The following is a 25,088-nucleotide window of genomic DNA, read 5'->3' on the forward strand; positions in this document are numbered from 1 at the left end:
GTGATAAATGGTGTTAAACCAGTGTGGCATATTAGCTAGATTGTCAGATAAGATTTAGGAGACCCTAGTGCAAATTCCAGTTCTGCTTGAAGCCTGCTGGGTGATCTTGTCCCATCTTGTCAATCTCTTTCATCCTCACCTAGCATACATTGTTGATGTGAGGATACCCTGGGGAAGAAATATTATATACACTACCCAGAGCTCCTTGGAGCAAAGGGAGAATAAAATGCTCTAAATAGACTGTGGAGACACACCCTGAAGAGCTGGTGGACAGATCATGCCTAGCATTTCTTAATGTCTAGGTGTCTGTTGTCAAGGAACCGTGTAGCCCCAGTCCCACATCACTAGGTCAGGATAAGAAAGCTAAAATCAACTGTGATGTTTGCTTAAAACACCAGACTGCTATAATGATATATCCATAGGTACCCAGAAAGTGATTGAGTGCCTTCCTGGATCTCATCCTCTTCTGAGATGAACCAGTTCTAGAAGGTAAATGCAAAAAAAAAATTACGTCAATGCTCCCCAAAGGAGAGCCACAGAATACAGCCAACTTCCACTGTTTGATGTTTCTGATAAAATATTTGGCAAGCTGCAAATGGAGTTATCTCCCTCATAGTTTTTCAACAATAAGAGGCATGTATTCTTTAGTGATATTATGCCTGAATTATGTCATTGTGGCAGCTCAGAAACAATGGTGTCAAAGCAACAAAGGCTTAAGGAAAAGTACAAAGTGTCATCACATATCAGCCACTGTCAACATTGTTAGTGATCAGATTAGAAGAGAGAAAACAGAGAACAGCCCAGTTCTTCTTATCAAATCACCCGCAGTCCTGTTCCATAAAGGAGGTTCACTAACTCTTTCCTCACTTTCCTTAAACTGACTACTATAGCAGGCCTCGTTGACACTGCAGGCAGACATATTGGTCTGGATTCAACCTTTGTCCGTTGACAGCCGCTTAAGTTGGAAGAAGGCTCCTCAAACAGTGTTGTATTAGGAGAAGAGTAAGAGCCACCCCATTCTAAATTTGGTGGGAATTATTTTTTTCCCCAATTTATATACCACCACTCGCCCATGGGGCTCATGGCGGTTTACAACAATAAAATAATAAAATACAGTAAAACCTCATAAAATCCCCCCTTACAACAACAAATGCGATAAATAAACCATCTAATAAATCCTATGCCTTCCCTTCGTGTCCAACCCAGGCCAAGCCTTCTTCCATTGGGAGTGAGGTGCCATATCTGAAAAAACATAGGAGGAATCTGCGGATAGAATATCGAGACTATACCCTGGCCTCAACCATATGCCTGGTGGAAGAGCTCTGTCTTGCAGGCCCTGCGGAAAGCTGACAATTCCGGAAGGGCCCTTAGCTCTTCCGGGAGCTCATTCCACCAGGTGGGGCCAGGCCTGAAAAGGCCATTGCTCTGGTCAAGGCCAGGTGTATGTCCCAAGGGTTGTTCCAGTGAAGGTCATTTACAGCACACCAAGGCATTCGTTTTCAGAGAATGTGTTGTCAAATAACTTCTCTCACACTTGGAATAAAGTCTTCATCCTTAAACTGTTGGCTTTCCTGCTCTGAAGGCAGGGTTCAGGGAATGGCTGTTACTCCTTGGCAGACATCTATTAAGAGCTTTCTGGAGATAAACAAAAAGTACTAATTGGGAGGAGGGAGGGCATGCCTTACAATTCCTGTGCTAAAAATATTCATGGAAATCACTTGCAGTTGTTACCATGATTTTCCAGAACATACAAAAAAGTCAGGAATTCTTGGGAATTACATAACCCCTCCACCTCTATGTTGTTTTTCATATTCATGTGCTTACGATCAGCAATGCAGCAGGCAGCAGGCTGATTTTACTGATTATCCAGTCAATGGCACTTCTCCCTTACAATCATATCCCTGCAAGGGGGGAGGGGAGCACTGAGCACTCTCAGTCAATGACATTTGGAGACAAGCCCCAGGGAGGGAATTCCCCCCCCCCCAAAATTCAGACTGAAAGGAGGAGTTGTTTGGGACACAGTTCTTTTAGCATGCAGTCCATCGTGTGTGTTTTTTGTTTGTTTTTTTATATGTATATAGCACCCTCCTTTACAGCTCATGGCAGTTTGCACTGGAACTATCATGAAAACAGTACAATATAATAGACATCTAATCCTGAATAAGTAACATTCTTAACAATAGTTTTTTCACCGGCCTGCCTCTGGGCTTGATTTGGAAACTGCAACTCGTCCAAAATGTGGCTGCTAGAGTCCTCACAGCTACACCGTGGAGGGCTCACACCCAGCCAGTTCTGAGGCAGCTGCAGTGGTTACCAGTCGCCTTCCGGATCAGGTTCAAGGTTTTGGTTTTGACCTTCAAGGCCATCTGTGGTTTAGGCCCAGCATATATGAGGGACCGCCTTTCGCCCTATGTCCCCCGCAGGGCTTTACGCTCTGTGGGGGCTAACCTATTGGTCGTTCCTGGCCCCAAGGAAGCCTGCCTGGCCTCAACCAGGGCCAGGGCCTTTTCGGTCCTGGCCCCAACCTGGTGGAATGAGATCCTGGAAGAGCTGAGGGCCCTGCGGGAATTACCAGCATTCCGCAGGGCCTGTAAGACGGAGCTCTTCCGCCAGGCTTATAACTGAGGCCGGGCGGAAAGAAGATCAGCCCCCCCCCCTCACAAACTGGCGATAGAGAGTGTCACCCTCCTCCTGTAGTTGAGGATGTGGAGACCAAATGAGCAGATTAAGCCATCGTTGTTGCCATTATTGTAAATTTATCGGATCTTTTTGTTATTTTATGGTTTTAGGGGACGGGGTTTTGTAAGCCGCCTCGAGCCTTCGGGGGGAGGCGGGGTATAAATATAATAATAATAATAATTATTATTATTATCATCATCATCATCATCATCATCATCATCATCATCATCATCATTATTATTATTATTATTATTATTATTATTATTATTATTATAAAAGATTAGGGGACCTCTAAAGCAGACCTCTAAAAACAACCCATTACTGTGCAGTGCGCCCACCCCAGACTTTAACTTTATCAGGACTAGATGTTGATATTTAGAACTTTTGAACAGGAAAAAAAGTGTGTAAATGATTTTCATGCTAATATTTCATAAACAATTCTGATATCTCAACATGCCTACAATGGCTGCTTTATAATTTGTATGGCTTGCAGTCAACTTTACATTGGATAAAGGAACGGAAATGGGTTTCCCATGCCAGAAGCTTGCCAGCTTCCACCAATTTCAAAAGGGACTGGTTTAGTAGAAAGGACCTCAATCAGGCTAAAGTTAAAGGTGACTCAGGCCCACTGAGAGCAATAAGCCTCATACTTCAGCTGCCTTGTTTCACTGGTTTCAGTAGGTTTTAGTCACAACTACTTGTAACTGGATCAGAGCCCAAGAATCCAGCTTTCCCCACTACTTCTTTCCCTCCTCCTCTGGCAACTCTCCCTCTCCTGCTTCCTGTCATGATTCAGCCGTATTTAGCAAGCAGTTCCTCCTGCATGAGCTTCCAATTTTGTTTTCATAGCAGAGGATACAAGTTCTCAACAAACTTTGACCAAAGCTTTCCCCTGAATAATTAGAGTGAGTTCTTTATTTGCAAGGGAGATTACACATGGTGAGCCAGTACAATCAACACCGTTCTTTGTCATTCCAGCATTATGTCACATCGCTCATCAAATACCCCAAAACATAAAGCAACATGGACCACAGGTAATGAATGATTTCTTCTTATTGTTGTTATTAGGTACGAAGTCGTGTCCGACCCATCGCGACCCCATGGACAATGATCCTCCAGGCCCTCTTGGCCTCTACCATTCCCCGGAGTCCATTTAAGTTTGCACTGACTGCTTCAGTGACTCCATCCAGCCATCTCATTCTCTGTCGTCCCCTTCTTCTTTTGCCCTCAATCACTCCCAGAGTTAGGCTCTTCTCCAGAGAGACCTGCCTTCTCATCAGTTTCATCTTCAGGATCTGGCCTTCTAAGGAGCAGTCAGGGCTGATGTCCTCTAGGTCTGACCGGTTTGTTTGCCTTGCAGTCCAAGGGACTCGCAAGAGTCTTCTCCAGCACCAGAGTTCAAAAGCCTCAATTCTTTGACGCTCGGCCTTCCTTATGGTCCAACTTTCACAGCCATATATTGCATCTGGGAAGACCATAGCCTTGACTAGACGCACTTTAGTTCGCAGGGTGATGTCTCTGCTTTTTAGGATGCTGTCCAGATTTGTCATAGCTTTCCTCCCCAGGAGCAAGCGTCTTTTAATTTCTTTCTGCAGTCCCCATCTGCAGTGATCTTGGAGCCCAGGAAAATAAAATCTGTCACTACCTCAATTTCTTCCCCATCTATTTGCCAGGAATTGCCGGATGCCATGATCTTAGTTTTCTTGATGTTGAGTTTCAAGCCAACTTTTACACTGTCCTCCTTCACCCGCATAAAGAGGCTCTTTAGTTCCTCTTTGCTTTCTGCCATTAGAGTGGTATCATCTGCATATCTGAGGTTGTTGATATTTCTCCCTGCAATCTTGATCCCAATTTGTGACTCATCTAACCCCGCCTTTCTCATGATGTGCTCCGCATACAAATTAAATAGGCAAGGTGACAGTATACAGCCTTGCCAAACTCCTTTCTCGATTTTGAATCAATCAGTGATTCCATGCCCAGTTCTCACTGTTGCATCTTGACCTGCATTTAGGTTTCTCAAGACACAGGTAAGATGCTCTGGTATTCCCATCTCTTTAAGAACTTGCCACACTTTGTTGTGCTCCACACAATCAAAGGCTTTAGCATAATCAATGAAGCAGAAGTAGCTGTTTTTCTGGAATGTTTTCTAGGGCATGACTATATTGTGTACCGGTGGGCAACTTTGAACTCTTAACCAAAGAAAACATCCCAGTCATTTTCCATCTGATAGCTTCATAATAAATTGATCTATTTTTAACTACTGGAATCCTAGTCATTTCTCCTTCATTTGCGCATCAAGAGAAAATCCTTCTGGCTGAGTTAAAGATGGAACGTCAGATAACAACACCAAATAGGAAGGATTTCAAGAATGAAATTCAACATCCTCCTGGGAAAATCGTAAACTTATTCCTAAAAGCTCATACACATCTTAGCATGTACCTGGGCTTCATTAAAGTAAAACTATTGATTTCACTCAAAAGATGCCAGGTGCATTTGCAGTCACGTTTTAACAGTGGAGGGAGATGCTAAAATAAGCAATGCCAGAGAGGTGAGCACAGCCCCAGCATTCGGTTTTTGCAGATCCTCAGGCATGGCAGCATCTGTTACCAGAAATGCACTTATACACATGTCCTGTGACACCTGTATATTCAGTAGTGGGGAATTGTCTTGGCAAAAGGTGGTGATGCAGCAAAATGGATCATTTGCCAATGTTTACGGGGTGATTAAACCCTTAAGAACTCAAGGCAGGCACAAATAGCTATAGTAAAAATAGTAACAATATTTATTAGAATGAAAATAACAAAATAGAGAAAAATATATCTAGCACACTAGTAATCAGGCAGATAGGGAAAAATAGAGTGGCAAAAGAGGTTTCAGTATAATTACGTTTCTCGATGACCAGAGAGGCAGAGAAATCAGCAACATGACCAGTGTGCATGTTGTTCCAAATGGGTCTGAATCAGGACTTGAGGTGGCAGGAAGTAGGAAAATGGCCTGGCCAGATCTGGAGATGGGCGTTAATGGGTCTTTAATGGAAAAAAGGAACTATCATGGCAATGGATCTATCTATTGAGGTCAGCCAAGAGTGGGTCATGGGTGTTAGACAAAGGAAATTGCCTAGGATCCCCTAGGCAAACACAGTTCTGCCAGTCACTTAATCAGCAGTACAATGGAGTGGGGGAAACAGAGTAGAGTGATGCATGTCTCAGGCTGTAACTGTCGTGTTGAACCTGTGGCTAAGAAGAAGATGGAGTCTGTCCCAGCACGGTCTTGGTAGACTTAACAGTGCCTGGCTTGGACACAATTCTAGACTATTGAGGGGTGCCACTGATTGTTGGGGACAGTATGCCATACTATAAGGCAGGGTCCTGCCATATGTATCACCTCAGTTCTATAAAATGTTGAGGAGTGTGGTGTCAAGCCACTACTGTGTACTAACCTCTTATAGCACCAAGAGTGGGTGGGTAAGCAGGGGAATGGTGGCTACAGGGGAAAGGCTGGATGAGTGAGTGAGTAAAGGTAAAAGGTAAAGATATCCCCTGTGCAAGCACCGAGTCATGTCTGACCCTTGGGGTGACGCCCTCTAATGTTTTCATGGCAGACTCAATACGGGGTGGTTTGCCAGTGCCTTCCCCAGTCATGACCGTTTACCCCCCAGCAAGCTGGGTACTCATTTTACCGACCTCGGAAGGATGGAAGGCTGAGTCGACCTTGAGCCGGCTGCTGGGATCGTACTCCCAACCTCATGGGCAGACAGCTTCAGACAGCATTTCTGCTGCCTTACCACCCTGTGCCACAAGAGGCTCTGAGTGAGTGAATGGAAGCAAAGAGAAGGAATGGCAGCTGTATTTCCTCACTTATGCACCCATCTCACTCATTCTCACTCTAGGAAGTTGTAGGGGGGGGCAATGAAGAGGGAGAGGAGGAGGCAAGGTAAGCCGTAACTGAGTGGGCCGCAATGGACAAGAGGAGTAAGACCAGCATTTTGAGACTTTAACTCATACTGCTTATGTCATGAACTGCCCTATTGCCAACGCTGGGTTCACTGTTGTCTGCTAAGGACCCCCTTCCACAGCATGTGCCACAGAACATCTGTCACTGCAGATGATTCTGGGCACACACTAAGATCACATAATGCACAGGGCATTGGAGGGGAGGTGCTTGTCATTGCTCCACTTGAACTAAGCATAAACATTATAAAATCCTGGCATTCTTGTTTACAGAGGAAGGTTGGTAACGGGCAAGCTGAGTTTCCTGGAAGTTTCCCTGCCGTTATGGATCTTCTCAGCAAGCTATTCCTGATAAGATTCCAAGGAACTCCACAAAATACCATGTGAAGGCTTCTAATGTGAGTAGTTGTATGAGATTAAGTCCCCCTGAATTTACACTTGGGGATCTTGGCTTGGATTGATCTAATGCAGTTGAAGTGTTTGAAAGATATGTGCCCAAGATAAGATGATTAATTTGCCAATTAATATTATATTTTTAGTATAATGGATTTGTGTATATGGAGGTAGGATCAAAGGAGCCTTGTACATGTGAAAACCAGTTCTGTGGACTCACAAGTAAAGAGTTTTCTGATGTCCACTGTTGATGATCATCCTTGGTGACTCATAGAATGATTCTTTGGAGAATTCTTATTGTTAGAGAATATGCAAATTAAAGTGGGACTGGATTAGGACATTTTCCGTCAGAAAATTAGGAAGTATTTTACTCAGGGAATGACAAACACAGAAGGAATGGAGTTGATCAAATAGTGAGGCAAGCTGAAGCGCAAGCAGTCTGAGGCAATAATACAAAGTCTGACTGAACAATATCAATCAGACTTCATGGAAAGCTTATCAATATAACTATCATTCAGGTTTAGGCCCCAACTACAATTTTTGATGAGGAAGAAATTGAAAGCTTTTATGCAAGTGTTGAGGAAGAAATTGTTCACATGCCTAAATAAGATGTGCTGATAATCATAGGTAACTAGAACACAACACTGCACTATTAGGACTTCATGTCATTTAATGCTAGTAAACAGGTAGAAGAATTACCAGAGCATTCCACAATTCTATAAATGCTTTCAGAAAACAAGTTCTTCAGTTACAAGTATTCCTTTTATAATAGCTCTCAAAAGGAACTACAGTCCTAGTGAAAATTTTCCTGTCCTTGAAACAAATGACTGAAGTTTCAATAAATATTGAACAGAAATGTGGTGGGCTGTGGATCATGGCTATAGCCTACTTTCCCTAAAACTTCCTGAAGAGGATAAAATAGGGTGGACTATAAATCCCATAAATAAATAAAAGAAAAGAAAGAGAGAAAAGATAGGAATGCAAAAGAGATGAAAGAATAATGGATTCCTTCCAAGAAATGTTTGAAGAAGAACCTACAGTTCTAGAAAGTGAAGTGAAAACTTCACTGAGAATAATTGGGAGGAAAAAAAATTACCAGTTGAGGATACGATATGAGTAGAGCTATGTCAAACCACAGAGTCCATCAAAATCTTAACAAAATTATGACAACAAAATGGAAAACAGAACAGACTGGAAATGCTCAGTTTACATCCCAACTCCAAAAGAGACGTCAAAGACTGCAGCAACTACCAAACCATCCCATTTATTTCTCACACAAGTGATGCTCAAAATTTTTTACAATCAAGACTAAAATACTAAATATGGAATGAGAAAAGGCAAATGTTCAAGCTGGATTCAGAAAGGAAGAGGCACTAGAGATCATATTGAAAATATCCCTTGGTTACTAGAGCATATAAGGGAATTTCAGAAGAAAATCAGCTTGTATTTCATAGAATACAGCAAAGCTTTTAACTGTGTGGGGCATAAAAAGCTATAGTTGGTTTTAAAACAAATGGGTGTGCCACAGCATCTGATTATGTTGATGATGGTACAGAGATCTCCTGTACCACGGACAAGAGGCTGCTGCTAGGTTAGTCAAAGAATATGGAGAGACAGAATGGGTTTCAGTTCACAAAGGTGGCAGGCAAGAATACATTTTATCCCTCTATCTTTGTATGCAGCTGGATTAGATTTAAATGAAGGTGAAAATTGGTGGAAGGAACATTAACAATTTGAGATATGCTAAAGGCATATCTGGCAGAATACAGTGAAGACCTGAAACAACTACTGATGAAGGTTAAAGCGGAAGAGTGTTGAAGCAAGATTGTAGCTGAACATTAAGAAGACAAAAGTAATGAATACTAGGGAATTACAGAGCTTTAAGGTTGACAATTAAGAAACTGAAGTTGGTCAGAATTTTCTGTTCCTTGGCCCATCATCAGCCAAAAGGAAGACTGCAACCATGACATCAGAAGGAGATTGAGACTGGGGAGGGGCTATGAAGGGGCTAGAAAAGATCCTTAAGTATAGGGATGCATTGCTGGCCACCAAGATCAAGTGCATTCAGCAATAGTGTTCTCCATTACTGTATATGGGTGGGAAAGCGGGACCTTGAAGAATGCTGACAAGAAGAAAGTCAATTCCTTCGAAATGTGGAGGAGAGTTTTATGGATACTGTTGACAGCCAACAAGACAACTAAGTGGGTTTTAGACCAAATCAAGCCTAAACTCTCCCTAGAAGCTAAAAGGAATAAACTGAGGCTATCCTACTTTAGTCACATTATCAGTCAGTGGAAAAAACAATAAGGCTAGGAAAAGTTAAAGGCAGCAGGAAAAGAGGAAGGCACAACACAAGATAGATTAACTCAATAAAGGAAGCCACAGCTGTCAGGTTGCAAGATGGGAGTAAGGCTATTAACACTAGGGTATTTTGCAGGATGTTGATTCATAGGTTGGAAGTGACTTGATGGCATGTAACACACACACATGAATTGTTTCAGGAGAAAGGGTACAGTGAGATGCCTTCAGGGCAGAGTGGTTCAGTCCTAGAATATATGTACAGCTCTGTAAGTTTGTATGTCCTGCTTATTATACATTCTTCAAATGGGATGCCTGTTGTGTATTGGTATAAGTTTGTAAAATTAAAATGTATAAAGCTTTCCATGAGGAATTCAGAGAGAAACATAGGAAGAGCCTTGCTGGATCAAACCCCAGGCCCATCTAGTCCAGCATCCTGTCTCACACAGTGGCCAACCAGATATACTAGAGTGCAGCATCAGCATAGAGGCCTCCCGGCACTGGTATTCAGATGTTTACTACCTCTGACCACAGACATTCCTATTAGTCATTGTGGCCAGTAGTTGTTGATAGACCGACCCTCCATAAATGTATCAAATGCCCCTCTAAAGCCATCTATGTCTGTAGCCATCAGAACAACCTTTGGCAATAAATTCCACATTTTAATCATTCATTGAGTACAGAAGTATTTGCTTTTGTCCATCCATCAGTTTCATGGGATGCTCTCCAGCACTGGTATTCTGGGAAAGGCAGGAAAAAAACCCTACTTCTACCCACCATCTCTGTTCTGTTCATAATGGTTTTAATCTCTATCAGATCATCCTCCAGTCTCTTTAGCCTTTCTTCATAGGAAAGGTGCTCCAGGCCTTAGTTGGCCTGCTCACTTTCCAATGAGTGAACTGTCCACGGACTCCTTCTCTCTGTGTCCTTTCATGTAATCAGTCTTTAACTCATGCAGACTCATCTCCCAATCTCCTGAATGCCAAACTTACTCAGAAGTCTTTGGTAAGGTGCCTTGTCAAAAAACCTTTCAAAAGGCCAAGTGTATAGTGTCGACTTGATCACCGTTATCTATGTGCAGTATTTGTTCACCATCTCTTCATAATTCATACCTATCAATGGGTCCACCTCAGTCTATTTAGCAAAATAAAACAGAGGGCCAGTGGGATCTTTATTTGTTTTATAATTACATTTTTAGTGCGCCACTCTTGAGTCAGTCAAATCGGGGCAGCTTACATCAATATAAACAATAAAACCATAAAAACCCATAAATACATTTTAAACTAGTAAAAACTAACAGCGTAACCTCACGTTTGAGTCTCTCTGAAAGGAGGGGACATAGGAGCTTTTGTGAGTCAGACCTGGATTCTTCCAGAACATAGATGGAAAAGTAAGTTTCCTGAAAGCTCATGGTGGAATACATATTGTTAGTGTTCCAATTGTCATGGACAGGGGGGGGGGGGGGGGATGAAAAAGTTTGTGGTCTATTTAAGAGCAAAGAATTCATTGTCAAACTTGGTTGTATAGCAATTGTGAATGAATTGTTGAACTCACTGGACTGCTCTGGAAAAACACCATTGTGGCACATCAGCTGCAGAGTACTAGACTAGTCCCTGATTAATTATTAGTGCCCTTTGTACTTTCCAGTATTTATCTGACCATAACAGTACATGGTGTGACCGATTATCTCTGGCACCAGGTGGTATGTTTCTCATAATTCCAAATAAGACACTCTCCACTCTAAACAACAGAGCTTCCAAGTCATATACATCTCCCAGAGGAGAAGGACTTGAGGTTCACCCACAATGTTTGCAACTCAGCAGTCTTTTTCCCTCATCTGTCCCAATGGTTTGTATCCCCTCATCCAGTTCTCCTAGCAATCTTCTATACTCCCAAAGATGCTTCTAGGAAGTTTAAGCACGAGAAAAGGCCATTTTAAAATCTGCTCCACCCTCGTGGGAAGAACCCTGATTCATCATGTGAATTGCCTGCAGTTTGCTAACATCCGGAAAGACTGGTGGCAGACCACCTGCTACCTGCTCTGCAAATACAAATTCTTTCCCACCCCTTTGCCTGTTGAGTAAAGAAAAAAAATCTGGCATTTTCTCATAGTGCGATTGGCGAAGCTATCACTTCTAGCAAATGAGCTTTCTAGATAAGCTTCGGTGTAGCTAATGCCCCTCATTAATATCATTTTTCTTAGCGTGCCAATAAGTTAGACCAATCGGTAGTTAAAGGGGAGGGAACCCGTGGGCTGTTGCATGGGAAAGGTTCAGAAGTCAAGCGCACAATTGCTTGTTAGGGCTTCTTTGTCCATGCAAAGTGTCCTTTCCCCTCATATTCAACATTAAGCATGCCCCTCACAAAGTGCCATCAATACTTGTTTAATTAATTATCCAATAGGTCCTGACTTTAAGAACAAAAAGCCTAAGAACAGCAATACTGGGTCAGACTAATGGTCTATCTAGCCAAATAGCACTAATAAGTTACCAGATATGTCAAGGGAAACATGTACAGGACACAGAGCAGTTATGGGAAAAGCCATTGGCCATTCCCAGTTACTGACAATAAGAGCACATCTTCATTGGCAACCACGCATATCCCAAGTCTGAGGCTTTAGTACACTATGAGAGTTGCAGTGGGTATCCACGAAAAAATGCAGGACTTTTCTCTTGAGATCTTCCATACGCTGTCACCACAAATATAAGCCTGAGGTCCAGATCGCTTAGCACCATTAACTTTGTTCCCATCAGTCAGAGATGTGGGAGGAAAACAAGGAAGGTGAGAAAGTTTCTGTGGAAGAACTCATATGAATCTGAAGATGTTTCCACAGAAGCCTTATCGGAAGCAATGATGGAACTTTCTCTTCACCATCTCTGGGTTGCTGCTTCCTAAGATAGTTCAGGGAGATGTTCTTATATGACTTGATGTCCTAAGACTCTTCTTCCAATACAGAAATGTCAAGATCTATTTCAAAACATTCTGGATAACACAAGCATCTCCAGGAAAAGGGACCCTTGATGAGAATATTTGTAACAGCAGACTAATTTTCCTGAAAGACAATTAGCCCACAATTACTAATCCTTGTCTATAATGTGCAACATGTTCAGGTGAACCAACAAAACCACTGGCATATCTTATAGCAGTAAATTATAATAATTAAAGAGATTGTTGCTAAGCACAGAAGAAAGAATGTGCCCTAAGTATCAAACATTGCATTCAAACTTAACAGCAGTCTTATCTATGAGACAGAATGAAGGGCTAGATGCAAACAGTAACTAGCAATCTAGGCAATGCTGCTTAACCCTGCCACTGGACAGTTAAATATTTAAATTCTCCTCTGCATAAAAAATTGTTTGGTATAGTAAATGAGCACTTAGGTGTGGGAAGGGGATGACACCAACTCTTTCTGTCTGCTGGGCTCATTTTCTGCATATGGGAGTTGTTTACAAAAATGAGCATTCACCTGGATTCTGAATTGCTGCAGTTATGAATTTTATCACCTCAGGCAGAGTCAAGCTACACTTGAGTATTAAAACTGTGTCAAGGATCCCATGTATTTTTCTGTTTGAATAGCAAGAGTGCTGGTCTCCTGTTCAAATTGGGAGTGAAGTGCATGGGGATAATCTTTCTCTCAATCTTTCCTCCTGTACAATATTCCTAACCAGACACAACTAGGGATGGACATGAATTGGTTCATGAACTAAAGTGCCTGACAAATTTTGGCTGGTTTGTGGCTTGCAAACAATTGCATGGAAGGTCAACCGGCAAGAACTTTCCATGAACTTTCCAACAGTTCATGGAGGTTCATGCCAGTATGCGAATGGATACATTTCCAGACACACTGTCTCCGCTCAAGCAAAATGTTTACCAAAATTCAAAGCAATGGGAGGACAGAATTCTCCAGCATTGGAAACACTCATCAGTTTCAAACTAGCCATTTCAGTTTCAAAAGGGGTTCTTCCCATTTTGCCACATTCCTTAGTGTTGACTTCCCATTTTCCTGAACAGAGTTTGCAAAATTCCACCCCCCTTGGTTTGGTTCTTAAAAGCTGGTGATAGTTCGTGGTTCCACAAACCTACATATATCTTCCTATTTTGTGCCCATCCCCAAATATGACTCCACAGAGCTGCTTTGCACCATGACAAAAACATATCAGTAAATGCCTGAATGACAAATAGCAACTCCATGGGTGTGTATGGGTCTACAGATCCACCAAAATGTAGTGGAAGAATCCCGAGGTTACTGAATGAGCTGTACCACAGTGGGTGGGAAAGGCTACTGTTTCTATCATTCCTCCATGTAATGAGCTTCCTGAAAGTTTAAAATTAGCACATTGGTAGGGAAAGTTGGAATTCCTTTGTGTGTTTTGCTAATTTCCCATTAGCAGGAAATTGTTGATGCAGGCAAACTTTGTACGAATATGATTCTCTCAAGCAGTCTGAAGTGGTACACTCTCCTTTAGCACCTTAGCACTATATCGCTTCATTGCCACCTCATTCTGTTGCAAATCTAGACTTGGCTTCAGGTCAGAAACATGGCATGGCAAGAAATAGGGTTACCAACTCCAGGTAGGAAAATTCCTGGAGATTTGGGGTGGAGCCTGGGGGTGGGGTTTGGGGGAGGGAGCTCGGTGCCCTCAGGTTCACCGTCCAAAACAGCCATCTTCTCGGGGGCAGGGGGGGGGCTTATCACTATTTTTTGGAGATCAGTTGTATTTCTAGGGGTAGAGAGAAAATCAGCTTCCACCTTGATTCAGCTTCAAACCTAAATTGGGCTTTGTGTACCTATTTCTAAAATAAAATGCCAAGGTTTTAAAATGAGCACCCAGGAATCTCTCTGGCCTTCAGTTTCCCATCTCATTCTGTATAATGGGTAGAACAGCTCTAAACTTTGGGAAATGCACTCCAGCTGCCTTAATACTGGATAGTGTATGCTGGAATCATGCGTCTAAGGCAGAGATAGTCAAACTGCAGCCCTCCAGATGTCCACGGACTACAATTCCCAGGAGCCCCTGCCAGCGAATTCGCTGGCAGGAGCTCCTGGGAATTGTAGTCCGTGGACATCTGGAGGGCCGCAGTTTGACTACCCCTGGCCTAAGGAGTAAATTATTGAAATGAAAGTTGAAATGATTTTCATACTACATTATAATACTATTGACATCTATTACTGACTTCATTATACTTGAAGGAGCCATGAGTGAGATGATAACTCACAAATTTAGGGTTGCCAGCTCTGAGGTGGGAAATGCCTGGAGAATTTGGGGGTGAAGCCTGAGAAGGGCAGGACTCGGGTGGGAAGGGACCTCAATGGAGCATAAAACCATAGATTCCAACTTCAAAAGTGTCCAGTTTCTTTCCCAGTGAAATGATCCCCACTGCCTGGAGACCTGTTGTAATCCCAGGGGATCTCCAGCTACCACCTGGAGACTGGCAGATTTACCCTAGTGGCATCTGGAGGAGAGCCAGCTTGATGTTGCGGTTAAGAGTAGCAGCCTCTAACCTGGACAACCAGGTTTGATTCCTCACTCCTATGTATGTAGCCAGCTGGGCTAGTCACAGTTCTATTAGGGTTGTTCTTGCAGAGCAATTCTGTTAGAGCTCTCTCAGCCTCACCTCCCTCACAGGGTATCTGTCATGGGGAGAGGAAGGGAAGGAGATTGTAAGCCACTTGGAGACAGGAAATAGGACCTACAGAAATGGGTTTAAACTACGTGGAGAATGATATCTGCTAGATATCGGGAAAAATGTTCACAGTCAAGAGTAGTTTAGCAACTGCCTAAAGAGGTGGTGAGCTCTGCCTCACTGACAGTCTTCAAGCAGATCCTGTATTGGAGGGAGGGGGTTGGACTAGATGGCCCGTATGCCCCCTTCCAACTCTATGATTCTACCTTTGGGTAGTAAAAAGCGGGGTGAGTTGCTAGATTGACAGCCATGAATGTGAGTGTAACATCACAAGGGCTGAACTGGGAGTAGCCATTCCAAATCAGGGAGCCTAAGGCTGCCTATATTTAAGCAATATCCTGCTGCCTCTTTGGGAAAAATATTTGGGAAGATCTTAGAGAAAACATTTCCTCACCCAGAAAAAAACGCATTGTGAGTGGAGCTATTATTTTCCCAGGATAATGGTGTTTAACCGCACAATAAGGGGCTTAAGAGATTTCAGGAAAAAATAGTTTACACTTTTAACTGGCAACTCTCCGTCAAACAAGATGGGGATAGTCTCTTGTCTAATGAATAAGGACCATAAAATGTTTGTGTCAGACAGAAAATCTCCATGGGCCTGCCCTGCACTATTGCTTTGGGATGCAGAGCAATAAATACGTTTGCAGGTCTCAGCGAAGGGATGAATGTTTGCTTGTTCTGCCATCCAGAAGTATTTACAGAAGCCCCGAATGCTCAGGCATTGTTATCGGGCTCTGCAAAGAGATCATGACATCAAGAGGGCAGGTCACAAACATGAGTTTATAGATGTTACACTTTACATTGGAAAAGGGGGGCTGTCCATTCCGTATGATCTCTTGACCCCCAGAGGTTTACAGCCTTCCTCTCTCTGTTTCATAGCACCTCTCCAGCCTGGAGTTAATCATTTCTTGGCTGTTATCTGCCAAGAGTTCTTATCTCTTTTTTGCTGTCACTTTATAACAGGGTCCTCTTATCAACCTGCTCAGAGTCATGTGACCCGGCTGAGCCTATCCAGGGCTCCAGTTCTCCTGATTAGAGACCATCATGAAATGGGATGGATGGTTTGCAGAGGGTCACTAATGCTGAAAAAAGAGCAGAGTCCATTCAACGACGCGCCTGTTACTTTCTGAATTATTGGATTTTGTGTGTGTGTGTGTGTGTGAGGTTGATGGACTGCTCCCTAACTTTCACTGAAGGTTACTGTAGCCTGCGTCCCAAGGCCAGAAAAGTTTACAAGCCTTGCCTTTTGCTGTGCTCAATGCTGAATACCTGCAACTCAAGGGCATTATATATTTGCACCTAATTATGTCTTCTGGTTCGGATACTGGCAACACACAGGAGTCTATAAAACATGGACTTATTCCAGGTGGTAAGTAGGATTTTTTCTGACTGTCTCATAGGGTTAACCCTTACCCTCCTCAGCTATTAAGGGTGGGGAAATCTTCTTTATAAGATCACTTGAGAAGAAGAAGCCCCATCTTGTGCACATGTGCTCAAAAGGAAGACGTTGACTTCGATGGCATTTACTTCTCAGTATGTGCGTTTATGATTACAGACCTATGTGTCAAAAGAATAAGAACTAAATAAATTAGCAGCGAAATGTAAATACTAAATAAAAATTAGCAAAATGTAAACACACGGGTGACAAAATAGTATATTTTTGTTTAGATATTGGCTGCAAATGTAATATGTTTATGATGGGGTATGAACTTAGTTTTAGGCACAAAGTAGCAATTCTTTCACAGAGATAATTAAATGTGTGCACAGATCTTTTTCTATTTGCAAATCTCTTTCTATTTGAAAATGTTAAATTGTGGGTCATACCCTTCCCCCCCCAAAAAAAAGAAGCAGCATCATGATCCAAGAGAATATGCGCATCTCAGATGGCACATTAAGTTGGGTTCTCTTTATGAATTTGCCTAATTTATTGTGAAATTAAAAGGGTAGGAAATTTTAACACAGTGAGGCATTTGGTAAACTGGCCTCTAAAAAAATGTGGTAATCTTGAAGTGTATTCTCCATTTAGTTTCTCTGCACATTTCAAATAAGGTTGGAATGAGAACAGAGATAAGGCTATGCCATAGTATTTTTGCCTAACAAGTCGTGACTTCTTCAGGTATTTGTCAGTTTGTATAATCTAGTATAGTGATGTGTTATTTCTAGGGGAAGGAGTATTTCTTCGTCCTCATTTGTGAAGTTTTGCTAGTAGTTTTTGTATAGCGCGACACCCACTGCAATAATCAGTTTATCAGAACTGGAGAAAACTCAGTCCATCGTGAAACTTTTAAATAGACCTTGATCTACACATCCCTGGACACACCCTCACTGCTGGCATTTGTTGACCTGGATTAATGAATTCCCACATTATGGTTATTGGTTGGAAAAATTTGATGATTTCTTCTGTAAGGTGCAATTCAGCAGCTTTACTGTGTTCAAAATCTGTCTTTGATATCAGTGAGTAAAGGGAATAAGGAAGCTGTGTTGCAGAAAGTATTCTTAAATTGTTTTATTCATAAGACCCATTTTATTCAATGGGCCTGATTCCCAGGAAAGTGTTTTTCAGGTTAAGAAGGAAGATGGTGTTTCATTACAAGCAACATTAATTCACTTTGAGGATGTTCTACAGGCATTAAATTTAGCCCCCAGTTGGATCCAACCAGTTTTCCTGCCAGAGGAAAATGCAGGATCCCCATTAAACTGGATTTGTAGGTATGTCAGAGGTGTTGTAAAGACAGGAACTAGGCAAGACTGAGTGAAAGATCTACCTGAATCCTACCCCTTGATTTTCTCACAGAAGAAACTATCACATAAACTGTGATAGTTCAGTTTAAGCAGTGTATATTCTTCAGTCATTCAAAAAGAAAAACGCATTTTTCAATCACCTAAGGAAAAGGAAAAAATTAAAATTAATTGGGTAAGCAATGTTCCCATATGGTCTGCCTAGATACATGCCTAACCTTTCATGTTCTCAAATAGCTGCATATCCAGCTCCAGTTTTGCCTTATCATAACGGTTTTCTTTTGGTATTCTAGATTCTTCCTAATAACAGTAAATAAAATGGAAAGGGGGAGGGAACTCTAGGAAAAAAGGAGATCATTTTGGTCTTAGGTAAAAGCCAAACATAACTTTAATAACATTAGCGGCTATAAGAGCAACCAGGCTGTGACCAGCAATTAGTCCACTGGAAAGGAAATTAGGAAGCCATGTTCAGGTCAAATTTTATGTCCACAACTGGAAGTCAAATTAGACCTAGTTTATGCAGCCCCTGATACTACTGTCATTATTTAACACGGACAGAGTCTCAGTAATGGGATAGGTGCTAATGGATGATCAAAGTGTTGCATATTTTCAATTTTGTAGCAGTTGCATTAAAAAATGTTCAGTTTTTGCTGAGAGCATCATAAGAACTTAGCTGGATCAGACCAACAGTATCTCTACCCCAGTATTTGGTTTCCAATCATAGCCAGACACATGCCTTGTCAGGCTGAGAAAGCCAAAGCTCGCCAGCATCTGGACTTTACTGCCTCTGAACATGGAGGTTCTATTTAGCTGCCACAGCTTGTTGTCCAAGTGCGTATGCATGTGACTAATGCTTTTTGGAGGACAACTAAGCTGGTAGCAATTACCACATAGTCTCTGAAGAGATGCAATCTTCTGTACCAAACCGAGTTTTGAAAAAGCAGGGAGCCACTCAGATATAAGCCCAAGTAACAGAATGTTAAAGTTAATTGACCCCAACTCCTCCCAGGGTCAAAACCTACTAGAATAAAGCAGCCTGCACCAAGAGTGATATTTCTGAAATATCTTCACTTGGAAAAGACTGGCATCTGAAGGTGATACTGGCTAGGTATTCCAGCCATCCAAAAGCTTACATGTGAGAGGCACCCACACCAGGACCTGTGGAATTGTGGATCCTTTCACATTGCTTGCTTACAAATGCCCAAATCTATTGGGATTGAGCAAGGATGCTTTTGGCCGGTAGGTATTTTCTGCCATGTATATGACTTTGTGTCGTCTTATGAATTCTTCACTTGAGCTTCAGGTCCCCCACCCCACCCCAATTCCATCGCACGTCACTAGAGTCAGCGTTTCCACTGGAAGGCATCTTCTCCACTTTGAAATACATAATGTGTAGATAAGGGCTATGTGGTTTTATGCCCAGAATATTCCTTGTCCTAAAAATTCCAAATGAGGATCCGTGTTAGCCTTTCGCAGCAAAATTAAATACAATTCCGAATGCACCTCAAAGACTAAATTTTGCTAGTTTGAAGGCGCAGTCTCGGTGTCAGGGAACATTTTGGCTTCTCCCGATTCCTGCTTGCGTCGCAGTAGGCTAATCAGTCAATTTGTGCTTGATGGTGGTGCCCTAAAATCTGGACGTGATAGAGAAGGGAGAATATGGAGACTCCACTGCTGCCATTGTGAGTCTCTGAAAGCAGAGCTGGGCTACTGAAGTAGCTGAAAATGTAATCTCATATTTTGCTGACAATCCTTCTCCTTTCTTTTCCTTTTGCTTTCTTGCTTGTTTGGTCCCAACTCAACTGACCAGTGGTGACTGCTGACCAGGCAAAAGTTAATATCGAAATTCCATCTTTTTTCTATTAGAGCTATTTGGTTTTTTTCTTCTTCTTATATTTATATACCACCCTCCCTTTGTGGCTCAGGGCAATTTACAGAATATTCCTTTGTCGTATTTAGAAGCAGTATAAAAATCACTTTCTGGCTTAGTTCTTTTTTTTTCCACCCTTGCCTTATAAAATCACACATTTCCTGATAATATAAAGTTGAGGAGCTTTCATGTGTTTACTTTCGGGGGAGAACTAACTTGAAAAACTTGCTTCGGAGGGAAGGGGGAACAAGCCGCTCAGGGCATCTACTAGTGAGATTCTGCAGCTCATATAATGTTTATTGCTGGCTAATGCCTTCCCTGAGGCATCAGCCACTTCTAGGCAGGGCTATAAAATGGGTCCATTTGCGTCCTTATCAATCAGGAGGAGGTGAGAGCAAGTGTGGCTCTGTAGCTAGGAGCACAACGGGGAGTCTACACAGGAAGCACCTCAGGCCCAGGGGCCCGGAGCCAGGCCAGCCGATAGCACTGAATAAAATGATAATGAATGTATCATAATCACATTCCCTGCCTTAAAATCCTTACCCGGGCCCTAAATGTGCCAGATATCCTTAAGCATAGCACTGTCTAACACAGGCAAAATATCAATTCCTGTATATGGATGAGGGTTCACATTCAGTATGGGAAGGAGGGCATAATAATTCTAATCTATATTGCCTCCCTCACATCTGCTTTTTTGAACCAAAGTTCTACGACTGGGATGGGACATCCAAACATGAATCCTTTGCATTCTTGCTCCCAAACCTGCACTATGAAGCCAACCTGCTTTACTTTTTCCTTTGCCGTTTTCTTTGTAGTCTGCCTTTCCTGTTGAGACTCAAGGCGGATCACAAAATCAGACGAAAATGCAGCCCCCCAAATGCCACAGGGGTGGCCAAACTGCGGCTCTCCAGATGTCCATAGACTACAATTTCCATGAACCCCTGCCAGCTGCCAGCAGGGGCTCATGGGAATTGTAGTCCATTGACATCTGGAGAGCCACAGTTTGGCCACCCCTGGATACTATAAAACATACACTAATGAAGACAAGAACCAAAGCTACCTTCTTAAACATTTCACTGGCATTCAAGATAGAGTACTCATCATTAAAAACGACCTTCTAAACATTGCTACTTTACTTCAGTCTGTCACCACATAACTGCTTTACTGCTGCTTTACTGGTTGCATTTTACGTATTTATGGAGAATATTTTGAAGTGCGTGCCTCAAAACAGTAAAGAGGCAAATGTGTTTGTAAAGACAAGTAATATACTGGCCCAGTCAGTACTTGGCTGCATCTCCATGTAGAGCAAGGCACATTTGCAGCAGTCTTGGGTTTCCCATCATGCTGTGGGTGAGTGGCCTTCTGCAGCCAGTTTTCTTGCATTGCATTAAGCAGCTGAGAGGTCTCCAAAAGCCTATTAAATGTAGCACGCAGGTAGGCTGTGCACATTTTAACAGACAATCCATGACACCTCCGCCTGCATCCAGTAGGACTTCTTTGCAGCTCACTGTGCAAAGAACTGTCACCTTTGCTCCAAATGAACAGGGTTGCCAACTTCCAGGTGGTGGCTGCTGTAGATCTCCCACTATTGCAACAGATCTCCAGGCAACAGAAATCGTTTCACCTGGAGAAAACGTCCACTTTGGAGGGTAGATGCTGCGGCAGTGAAGTCCCTCCCCTCCCCAAAGCCTGCCCTCCTCAGGCTCCACCCCACCCCACTCCCATTTCCAGGTATTTCCCAACCCAGAGTTGGATTCTTGTGGGGAGCCCTGTTGGTCTGGAGCAGCACAACAAAACAAAATCAGAGTGGCTCACGCCTTGAATAATCCTTTGCTGGCCTTAAAGGAGCCACTGGACTCTGATTTTATTTTGTTGCCCAACCCAGAGCTGACAGCCTGTGGAATGAATGATGATTGAAAGGAGGCGGGACTAGTCTCTTCCCAAGCCGAGTCCAACTTCAACTATAAGTTTTGGAGACTTTTGTGCCAGAGCGCTGGAGTGGGTGAGATTTTTGGTTGAATCCCCCCCCCACCCACCCACCCCCCATTGCTCAGAGAGCAGATGCTGCTGCTGCTGCATTTTCTAAAATATGTGGGCAGCCAGCAAGAGGCGGAGTTTCCACCACACCAGTCTCCGGGGGCGAGGAAGGCAGGCAGGCAGGCAGGCAGGCAGGCAGGCAGGGGTCGCGTGGGGCCCGCTTGGTGTTGAGAGCGGGGCAGGGGAGACAGGCGTTGCTGGGCGTCCCTCCTCGGCCCTCCGGCGCAGCTTGCGGCTCCCTCCCTGCGTCGCTCCCTGCCCTGTGCGGCGTGGACTCTGGCCGAGGCGGTTGCCGGAGAGGCCGCTCCCCGCCCCTCCCCTCCCCTGCGTCAATCGGCTCCGGCCATTCGCTGGGGCGGCTCATAGGAATGCTCGGCCGTCCCCCCCGTCCCCCCCCCCGCCGGCTCCGTCCACGTGGGTTTGGGAGGCGACTTTGCTTGGCCAACTAGAGGGACAGCGGCTGCGATGGAAATCCTGCGACTGGAACACAAGACGGGCCCTTGGCCCTGGGGGTGGGGTGGGGGGGCGAACTGCAAGGCTACTGATCCCCAAGCCACTGGCTCGGCCGATGAGCTCGGCCCAAGCCACTTGCTCGGCCCTGGGTGGGCGTCTTCTCTCCAGCGCCTCTTAATCGGGGATGTTGCTTCGCGGGGGCGCCTCTTGGCTGCGGGGCGCCCAAGTTTTGCCAAGAGCACTGGCTGCTCTAGTCCCGCGGGCGGCTTGGGCGAGAAACACACGCCCCCGAAGAAACCCGAAAGTGCAGGTTTGGGTGGCCACAACGAAAGCCGGTGTGCACCCGAAGGGGTCTCGAAGGGGCTTACAATTGCCTTCCCTTCCTCTCCCCACAACAGACACCCTGTGAGGTGGGTGGGTCTGAGAGAGCCCTGAGAGAACTGTGACTGGCCCAAGGTCACCCAGCTGGCTGCATGTGGAGGAGCGGGGAACTAAACCTGGTTCTCCAGCGTAGAGGCTGCTGCTCTTGACCACCGCACCACGCGGGCTCTCCTCCAAGGCCAGACCAGCAGCTACCTTCCGGTCCAAAGCTTCCCTTCTTCTCCCCTTCGTGGGACCTCGCTGCTGCTGCTGCTGCCGCCGGCGGCCCCCACGATCTCACCCCTCCCTGGCTGACCAGAAAGCCCGGCCACATCTAGAGCACTTTGCCTAAGAGGGGACAGCCCCTCGCAAGCGCACAGCCCGGCCGCAGGACTTCGGCGTCCCACGACTTTCTCAGCAGAAACTTGGCTAAAAGATCTTTCGAATACTTCCGTGAAGCGGCGCTTCTTTCGTAGCTGAGAAGATCGCGCTCCCGGATGAACGCGATGGAAACCGCCGGCACTCCTTAGGCAGAAGCGCGCTGGATAATGCGCCTCGGTGCACTTTAGAAGGAGGAAATCCAGCTGCAAACGGACCCCGAAAGGGCCTTAGCCCATGTGTGTGGAATGGACCCGAGTCCCATCGACTCGGCACAAGCCTTCACTGCAGGCAGGGGCACAATAAGACATGCGGAGGCCCTGAGCTTTGTCCAGTGTGAGGGACCCCCCCCCCTTCATCCCCTCCCCAAGGCTCTTAGGGCCATAAGCGATCTGGGCCCCGAAATTCGAGTTCTCTTAACTTGTGCGTAACCCCGGTTCTGATCAAGTCCCGTGTGTCCCTAAGGCTGCAATGGAAGGGAGAGCCCGGGCAGCCGAGCGGGAGAGCGAAGGCACACACGCCAAAGGCCAAGGTCCCAAAGAGCCTCCAACCGACCCTGGCGGCCACGGGAAGCAACTCTGCGCTGAGACCCGACGGGTCTTTGAAAGGCCGGCCGCTTCTCCAAGCCCCGGACACTTCTGGAGCCTCCCCGAGTCGTCCTCAAAAGCGTCAGCCCAAAGTTAGGGGCGAGCTGAGCCGACCCAGGAGAGATTTCAAAGGAAGGAGGGGGGGGGGGCGTTGCCGAGCTTGCCGAGTCGTGAAGGTGACTCGGGGCCACCGTAAATGTTCAAGGGCGCGCGATTCAATTCCAGGCAGCCCGGAGACACTCCGCAGAAGGCTCGGCCCCGAAGCGCTCCCTTGGGAACCAGGCCGTTGGGCGCAGCGGAGCCACTGCCGCAGCCACCCGTTCTCCCGACCCTTCGCGCAGGACGGAGGGGCCCCTTTGACACCTTTGGATTTGCGGACCGTGTCCTGGATCGTGCGAAGCCTCCTCGGAAGGAGGGGAGAGCAGGAGTCAGGGAGCCTTTTTCTAGGGTGTTATGGAGAAAGGAGCGAGAAAGAGAGGCTGCGCTCCCAAGTGCATGGGTATCACGGGGGACGATCGGCGTGTCTGACGGGGGGAGCCCAGCCATGACTACGCAGACGATACTGTCATACGGTGGCTGACCTGTGTGTGTTCACAGCGTCGTGTAAATCCAGTGCAGAAAAGCCAAGTGATAACCAGGGTCTAGGATGCGCTCCATGGGTGCTGCCTTTATTGTGCGGAGCTCCATCAGCCCTGCCCATTAAGGCCAGGACCTTTTCCTCTTCTAGTCCCGGCCCTCTTGGCTCCTTGCTGTCGATGGATCTTGCTTTCAAAGATGGATCATTAAGACTGCAACCCTGGAGACCGACCATATTTCAGCTGGAAGCAGCCCTCGGGGTAGCCCAGGGCGCCCTCAGCGCATCAGACCGGGGGAATATGCAGGGTCAGCCTCGGTCAGTATTTAAATGGGAGACCCCACGGGACTTGAAGGTCATGACGCGGAGGCAGGCAACGGCACACCACGCCCCGAAGGTCTCTTGCCCGACTAGCCTACGCCGGACGAGAAAGAAGAAAGGACTACCCGGAAGCCAATGCCACAGTAAAGTGAGGCTTCTTCCCAAATCCGGGAGAACTGCAACGTGGCAAGCCGGGCCCTGGCGCTAAACACCTTTCCCCTTGGAGGAAGGACCACGGCCGGCAGAAAGTACAGCGCCACACGGCCGCTGGCTGGTTCACGCCCAGATAGATGTGCTTCCCATAGGCCCAGGCTAGCTCCCATTCCGCACGATCGATAATGCACTTTAGGAGAGTTTCCTGCTCCGCATAGGAAAACCCAGCTGTAAAAACACACTGAACGTGCAGTAAGCAAGGTGTGAGAAATGCCCGGTCGTGTGTTCGGGATCCTGCTTGTTGGGCCAAGGAAAGGCGCCCTCTTGTTTTGTCGTCTGAAGACCGAGGGCGCTTCCCCGGAGGTTTGGCCTGAGAACCCCGTCGCGTCTTCTTAGCGCCCAGGGATATTTGGGAGAATCGTTTGGGCACCAGAGTGGGGGAGGAAGAAGGGGAGAGCGCGCCGGGCTCACGATTACCTGCCCGTAGAGCAAGTTGACTGGCGGCGCCTCGGAGACCGCCCCCGGGGCCTTTCCTTGCTCTTTTCTCGGGGCCGGGGTCGGAGGGAGGGGGCATGCAGATGAACGGCAGCCCGGGTTCCAGAAACCACTTA

General features: G+C 45.3%; 1 protein-coding gene across 3 annotated transcripts in view; it reads left to right on the forward strand.

Annotated features, from left to right (window-relative positions):
• The window catches only part of NR5A2 (nuclear receptor subfamily 5 group A member 2), a 184,615-nt gene that overhangs the window by 27,457 nt on the left and 132,070 nt on the right, over nt 1-25,088 (forward strand). For 2 of the 3 annotated variants that reach the window (XM_077332763.1, XM_077332764.1), the window contains exon 3: nt 6,903-7,027. Coding sequence is in view for 1 of the 3 variants with exons in the window: in XM_077332762.1 (XP_077188877.1) it covers nt 16,311-16,374 (64 nt within the window). In the remaining 2 variants the exon portion in view is untranslated. Of the gene's footprint in view, nt 1-6,902; nt 7,028-16,088; nt 16,375-25,088 lie in introns of those variants that run through there. The other variant, XM_077332762.1, reaches the window with a different exon arrangement.

The sequence above is a fragment of the Paroedura picta genome, chromosome 4 (genome assembly GCF_049243985.1).
Source record: "Paroedura picta isolate Pp20150507F chromosome 4, Ppicta_v3.0, whole genome shotgun sequence".
In the NCBI taxonomy this organism is placed as follows: Eukaryota; Metazoa; Chordata; class Lepidosauria; order Squamata; family Gekkonidae; genus Paroedura; species Paroedura picta.